We start from the raw sequence: 7,411 nt of genomic DNA, 5'->3' as shown, positions 1-7,411 counted from the left end.
CACAGGACCCACCATACTGGGCAACAAACCTGACAAAAAGGACCAGTGTTTTCAGCCAAAGAGCTTAATGCTCCGCAACCAAGCCTCACTGATAAAGCTACTCTTTGTATGTAGGGATAATGATATGATATAATGATCACAATTAAACTCATCTCTATGATGATCAAATGAATCAGTGAAACATGGTATACCTTGGGTAGTTATTCATTCGTGCAACTGTTATGAGCATCTATTGTTTTTCATTCAGTTCATTGTTATCATGATCTCTCGTCCATTTATCCAACCAACCTGAGCATTTCCCCACGCAGCGACCCCATCTCCACCTTGATGATTTCATCAGCATACTGTAGCAGCATGTTCTCCCTCATCTGACTGTTCTCCAGCATAGAGAAGAGTTTGTCCCATTTAGTCAGATCTGGAGACTTGCAGGGGGCTGGGCTCGGCGTGGCTGGAGAGAGAGAGAGAGAGAGAGAGAGAGAGAGAGAGAGAGAGAGAGAGAGAGAGAGAGAGAGAGAGAGAGAGAGAGAGAGAGAGAGAGAGAGAGAGAGAGAGAGAGAGAGAGAGAGAGAGAGAGAGAGAGAGAGAGAGAGAGAGAGAGAGAGAGAGAGAGAGAGAGAGAGATGTTAACATGTGTTACAGGACATGTTTACCTTTTCCTTCTCCTGTGTTGAAAATACTGAGAGCTCTCCAACTTTAAGAAGAGCTTGTTCCACCATTTTAGGGAGAAAGATGGAAAATGGGAAAATATGTTTAATTCATTTTTTTTAATCTGTTGGAAGAGCAGAATACTGTGAATGCTCCAGGATGAGGATGAGTTTATCTTATTAGGACATAGTGCTCCCACTATCTCCTCAGATGCATGGCAGGTAAGCTGAAGTGGGAGAGAGATAAGGAAAGGAGACAAGAGACAGAGAGGTAAGAGATAACGTGCAAGAAAGAAATGGGGAAATTGCCTCATGAACCCAAACGATCCTGCTCCTTCCTTTCCTGCGATATCATCTGGCTTTCGGTGTGAACGGGGGGGGGGGGGGGAAGAAAGGAAAAGGAAGGGGAAGATCTGGTGTGAGGTGGAGGGAGAGATAACAAGAATAGGGAGAAAACATGGGGAAGGGGGAGGAAGGAGGGATAAACAGAGGGCGGGGGGGGCGAAAGAATTCGGGAGTGAGAGTATCTGTCAGACACGTTGTTCTCATTAACTTTTGAGCCTTTCAACTCTGTTTATACCTGCAAAGGTATTCTAGAGAGGCTTTATCACAGGACTGCAAGATTTGTTTTGGCTGCCTGTCCCTAAGGTTCAAACTAAATTAGGCAGAAGGTTCTACACTCTGCTTGGAAGTCATTATGGAATGATTTAAAAACTGAAAGAGCGGCTCTGTCAGGGGTTTATAAATGATTTTGGGGGATGTGGAGGCAGACTGTAAAAAGGACCTTTCTAGATTATGCTTTGCTTTGCTCGGGTCTGCAGGCTTGACCCTTGACCCCGTTGAACTTACTGCCTTTGAGCGCTCATATAGTAAAATCTATCACTGCACTTACCTCTGAAATGATTGCAATTGAATTACTATACTACTATACAGTATATGGGACTTTCATGTTAGCCATGATGCTTGTTTTTCTCTCATTAATCACAATGGGACTACCTCTATAAAATTTGTGTTTTTTATTAATAAAAATTCAGTGAACATAGAGGAAAAGGCAACCTGCACCCTCACAGCAGTGAAGGTGTGTTGGGGAACTCTAGAGTATGGGTTCACCTATCTATTGCTTGTTTTTCAGTCTGTCGCTCCACTTAAAATGAAGCGTGTCTTGACCTCATTCAAGTTGCCCTCATTAATTCTAATTCCACTCAGAATTTGCCGCAGGTCAGAAGCAATGATCTGTATCTTCCTCCAGGCTTTGACCTCCCTCTCTCCCTCTCTTTATCTCCCTCTCTCTCTCTCTCTCTCTCTCTCTCTCTTCCCCGTCTCTCATGCTCTCTTTCTGCCAATCACTCTTATACTGTACGTAACTCACGCGACTCGACTTGATTCTGCAGGCCAATTAACACTTTCTTTCTTTCTTTCTTTCTTTCTTTCTTTCTTACTCCCACACATCTCTCCTTATCTCATGTTTTGGCAGGCAATAAGGAGCAAGCTGGCATGATCTCGCTACCCTTTTCCTCTAGCGCTGTGCAATTTGTGTGTTTGTATTTCACTATTCTCAGTCATTTGTTCAAGCCACCCTCGTTTCTGCCTTTAATGACGTTTAATCACATCGCAGGCTGTGCCCAGAGCAAAGTTTGCTGCCTGTTTACTGTTGCAGCACCAATTATACTGCCTGCCAGCTTGAAAACACACAAACACAATGCAAAATGCACGCTCTTGGACTCAGGGGCCCATCATACACACACACACACACACACACACAGAAATGGTGATGGCTTCTAAAACAGCTGAGAGAAGAATTTCATAATTCTACAGTATTTCTGTGATGACCTGTGATGTGTGCTGGTTCCAGTAGGCAGCTGGAAAGCCCTCTGCTTTTCTCGCTCAACTTATTCTTTGGCACTGATCGTCTCATATACAAACTCTGTCTGCCAAATGCACTGGCTATATACTGTAGATACTGGGGACCCCCCCCCGCCCTCTCCCTCCTTCTCTCTCTCTCTCTCTTTCTCTGTCATGCTCTCTTTCTCTCTTTCTACTGTCTGCATGTACTTACTCTCTGCTAACTCTCTGTTTCATAATAAATACATATACTGTATACTGGAGATATATATATATATATATATATATATATATATATATATAGAGAGAGAGAGAGAGAGAGAGAGAGAGAGAGAGAGAAGAGAGGGTGAGATTCATACAGTTGTATATATATAGAAAGTTCTTTCTTCTCTCTAATATAGACACAGGGGAAAATCTCTTGCTCTCTCTCTCTCTGATTCAAAGCTGCTTTATCAGCATAGCAACCATGACATGTGCCAAGAATAACAACAAACAGCTTAATGATATCATACTAATTGATCACTTAATCAGTAGACAAATTCATCAAATGACATTAACCCTGTCTTAAGTTTTAGGTTAGTATATACCTCGCTGACACTTTTTTCCCCTCCTAGAGTAAATTGTAATTTTTCACTTTGGGAAAGGTTTTCAAAATAATATAGTTTATTTTAAATGTATTACATTATAAATGTAGTAAGATAGGTTTCTCTTATTTCTTCATGGTTGCTACGGTGCAGTAGGATGAATTGGAGAATAATTGGACCCAGTGGATCCACCACTGTAATAGATTTGCACTTGTTTTTTTCATTTCTCCATCTATTTTTCCATTCTGTCAGCTTATACACAGTCATAGTGAGAACTACTGTACACTACTTCACTCCTTTTTACAGTTTCTGCTTCTATCATTTTTGGCCTGGGGAGCATGTTAAATGTTAAATCTGTTGTCACTCTCTGCTATAGATTTCCACTGTAGTTTTTTCCACTTATTGAACATATCAGGACAATGAATCTGCTGTAGGAGACTCTCGACTAATACAGAATGAACATGTAACACACCTGTAGCATCTATTTCTTTTGTCCTGATCTTACCTCTCACAAAAGAAGCACACATTAATCCTCCCTTGAGGGCAACTTTATCTTCCATGACAAGAATTTGATTTCACACTCGTAATTAAATTACAAACACATTCAGCTGAGCATCTCAATTAGCTAGATCTTGTATGACTGTGTCTTCTTTCCACACACACACACACACACACACAATTTGACACTTACGTTCTTGCGGCTCTCCCTCTGTGATTTCATTGTAGTAGGTGTCAGCATAGTTGACCTCGATATCATCCTCATAGGCGAGAGCCAGAGACACACACACCGACAGCACGCACGCTGCCTGGGGGAGACTCCACCGAAACATGCTGCTGCTGCTGCTGCCGTCTGTGTGTGTGTGTGTGTGTGTGTGTGTGTGAGTGAGAGTGTATGTGGGTCTAAGTGGGAGAAATGTTTGTATGTGTCTGAAAGTTTCAGTTTCCCTCTTCTGCCTACCTGTCTGTCTCTGTGTATGTGTGTGTGTTGTGAGAGAAGGTTACAGTCAGTTTGGTTATGTGTGTTTTGTTTGCCCTTCTGCTTGTCTCTCTTTGCTCTTCTCCCTATTACTTCTTCTTCTCTCTATCTATCTCACTTTCTATAGGGCTGCAGGTCCACCACTCTCTTTTTCAACCCCTTGCACTCTCATACAGTATTTGTCCCTCCTCCCTGCTGACTCTCCACCTCTCTCTCTCTCTCTTTCTCTCTCTCCCTCTCTCTCTCTCCCTCTCTCTCTCTCTCTCTCTCTCTCTCTCTCTCTCTCTCTCTCTCTCTCATTAAATGCTGAGCAATCCCTTGGCAGGAAGCCTGGCAGTGTAGAGTACTCCATCCAGCCAGAGAGAGGGTCTGCTTGGGCTCTATAAACACACACACACACACACATACACACACACGTTTGTATTACTATACTTCTGAGGACCGTCCATTTGCTACATTCAATCCCTATCCCCTAACCCTAACCATAACCCTCACCACTACATGCCTAATCTTAACCCTTACCCTAACCTAACCTAACCTAATCCTAACTCTAGTCTTAAGCCTAAACCCAAACTCTAACCCTAAACTAACTTAAACCTAATTTAATCCTATTTATAACCTTACCCTAAAAGAAGAAAAGAAGAGAATAAAAAAGTCAAAACCAAAAACATATCCTCACTTTGGAGGATTTTCCTCATCTTTCTATCCTTGTGAGGACATTTGGTCCTCACAGATTTAGAAACACAAGAACACACACACACTCACACGCAGACACACATGCAGCACCCCAACCTAGTCAGCTAGGCAGTGAGTAATGCGTCGTTGGAGGTAGCATGTATGTCGTAATCAGATATAACTGCGGCTCCCGCGACTCACAGAGCGAGTGGGAGGGAGGGAGGGGGAGGATGGAAGAAAAGAAGGAAGTGGAGAACCCAAACTTTCCTGATTTTTGCCCCATGCAGAGACGGTGTGTGTGTGTGTGTGTGTGTGTGTGTGTGTGTGTGTGTGTGTCTGTGTGTGGTGAGGGAAGGTTGAATGGGACCCAGACATCAGGGGTTTCTAAATGGGCATATTGTTCTCCCGCTTCGCTCTGTTTATTTATTTATTTGTTAGCCTCACCGTGTGTGTGTGTGTGTGTGTGTGTGTGTGTGTGTGTGTGAGTGTGTGTGTGTGTGTGTGTGTGTGTGTGTGTGCGTGAGTGTGTGTGTGCGTGGATATTTGTGCCTTTGTGTGTGTTTGTGTGTACCTGTGTGTGTGAGTGTGTACATATTCATGTCTTTGTTGTATGTGTGTGAGTGTGTCTGCATGTGTGTGTGTATTTTCAAGGGGATGGAAATAATGACTTCCTCATGGGATTTTAGGATTTGCCCCCTCTCCTACCCTCATGTGCCCCCTCTCCCCCTCTCTCTCTCTCTCTCTCTCTCTCCCTCTCCCTCTCCCCCTCTCTCTCTCTCTCTCTCTCTCTCCCTCTCCCTCTCTCTCTCTCTCTATCCCTCTCCCTCTCTTTCTCTGTCTCCCACTCTCTCCCACTCTCATCCCGTAATCCCCCCCTCTCCATCTTTCTCTGTCTGCCGGTGTTTCTCTTTCATTCTCTCCTTCTCTCTCTCTCTCTCTCTCTCTTTCTCTTCATCTCTCCCTCTCTCTAAACACAGACTACTGAAACAGACTTGTTCACTGGTTATCTGTGGTGAACAGCTTTCTCAGTCAGAGAGCCTGGAGCCTGTTGATACGCACAGAGAAAGGGCTAAGTGAAAAAAAGGAAAAAATATTCTTGAGTAGGCCTACACATGACTTAACTTAAGTATTAATCTCCAACATTTTCATGTAAATAAATATCTGTTTTGCTACTCTCTATCACTGATATTTATACATTATACAATAGTGATGCGTTTGAAGTGTCCTACAGCAGCAACACAGGTTTGTTTGGAATAAACAGAAAAAGAGCTGGGTAGTTGTCATGAGCAGCGATAGCCACCATGACTGGACAGACAAAGAGAAGAGCGCCACCTACAGAAACTCAAACTCGTCGTCACAGTACAGGACACACTGTTTGACAGGTGATCTCAGTGCAAAAACACCACAGCTAGGACTGCTTAGTACCAAAAATGTTGCTCAAATCAAAACAAAACATGGATCTCGTGGATTACCACTTTAACTGGTGCACGTTTGTTCCCTGCTTCTAAATTCCTATCCCAGCGATGCATTTTTAAATCATCGGTGGACAACCTCTAAACATCTATCATGTGTCTGTATTATCCTGTCATAAGGCTGGTAGTGTCGGTAGTGAGTTAGCTCATGTTAATCCCACCAGTACCTGGATGGCCTGTGTGGATTTGTAGCCATAACAGAAATCTGTAAGACTCCCCCTGCTTTTGTGTGTGTGTGTACAGTATATGTGTGTGTGTATGTGTGTGTGATGAGTGAAGGTTGCCAAGTTCTCCCTTATTGCGGCCACCTGAGGTCTACATTAAGCCAGCTGGAAACACATGATACATGTTACTCTGACAGACTAGTAAACAAATCACTTCAGTGTGTGTGTGTGTGTGTGTGTGTGTGTGTGTGCGCGCGTGTGCGTGCTTTACGCTTGCTTCCCTGGATCCACGTGTCTTATTTTGAAGCAATAATGATAAAATATCATATTCCAGGAAAGTATATTTTATTTGAACATCGATCCTTTTTACATTACTTTTAGATTTAAGATGAAATCCATCGTTTACCTTGTTGGATTTCATAACTTAGACCAGGCCATGTATCATCGGCAGAATCCATTGGCTCCGCTGCCTAGTTTAATACCACTGAAAACATATATCAGGACTTTCACTTTGTGGTGAATACAGAGGATTGTTTTACTGGTCCCACGGGGAGAACAGTACAGCGCAGCACAGAGTGAAGAAAGCTGCAGGAGGGAATGCCCTAAGAGGGGGATACATGAGGAGATGCAAAGATGACAGATAGCACAAAAAGAAAGAAGTTGAGAGTGGCAGTGTGTCTGTCCACCGGGGAAGTTTCCTTACAGCACTGACTTCTTTTTCTCATTTTAAACACAGCACACAGAGATGTGCCTTTCCAACAACGCTGAGGGTTGAGCCTTTTATTAGTGTTTCACACATGCTACCAAAGCCTAAATACATTTCAACTTTAGTATGATAAAGGCAAAACACACACACACACACACACACAACTAAAGCCTTTCCATGCAGCTGAAGAAGAGCTGATCGGTTTACACAGGTTTGTTAGTTTTACATCATTCAACCGATGATCACTGGCCACTTATCGTTAAGCGAGTGCACTCAACCCGGCTCAAACCATGAGCCCTCTGCTAATCAGGAGCCTACTGTCTCTGCTATTTTCTTGTATCTTTTATC

At 43.2% G+C, this 7,411-nt stretch overlaps 2 protein-coding genes across 2 annotated transcripts in view; one reads left to right on the top strand and one right to left on the bottom strand.

Annotated features, from left to right (window-relative positions):
* The window catches only part of ptx3a (pentraxin 3, long a), an 8,845-nt gene extending 4,689 nt beyond the window's left edge, over positions 1 to 4,156 (bottom strand). Inside the window, exons 1-3 of the mRNA XM_078284217.1 lie at positions 3,762 to 4,156; positions 289 to 448; positions 4 to 29 (exon numbers count right to left, since the gene is read on the bottom strand). Of these exons, the coding sequence (XP_078140343.1) occupies positions 4 to 29; positions 289 to 448; positions 3,762 to 3,900 (325 nt within the window). The 5' untranslated portion in view covers positions 3,901 to 4,156. The remainder of the gene's footprint in view (positions 1 to 3; positions 30 to 288; positions 449 to 3,761) is intronic.
* Positions 1 to 7,411, top strand: part of veph1 (ventricular zone expressed PH domain-containing 1) — an 83,013-nt gene that overhangs the window by 22,760 nt on the left and 52,842 nt on the right. The gene's annotated exons all lie outside the window — the stretch shown is intronic.

This window comes from Centroberyx gerrardi, chromosome 6 (assembly GCF_048128805.1).
Source record: "Centroberyx gerrardi isolate f3 chromosome 6, fCenGer3.hap1.cur.20231027, whole genome shotgun sequence".
Lineage (NCBI taxonomy): Eukaryota > Metazoa > Chordata > Actinopteri > Beryciformes > Berycidae > Centroberyx > Centroberyx gerrardi.
Note: the sequence above shows the minus strand (reverse complement) of the source record. Positions and strands in the feature narration are given on the sequence as shown.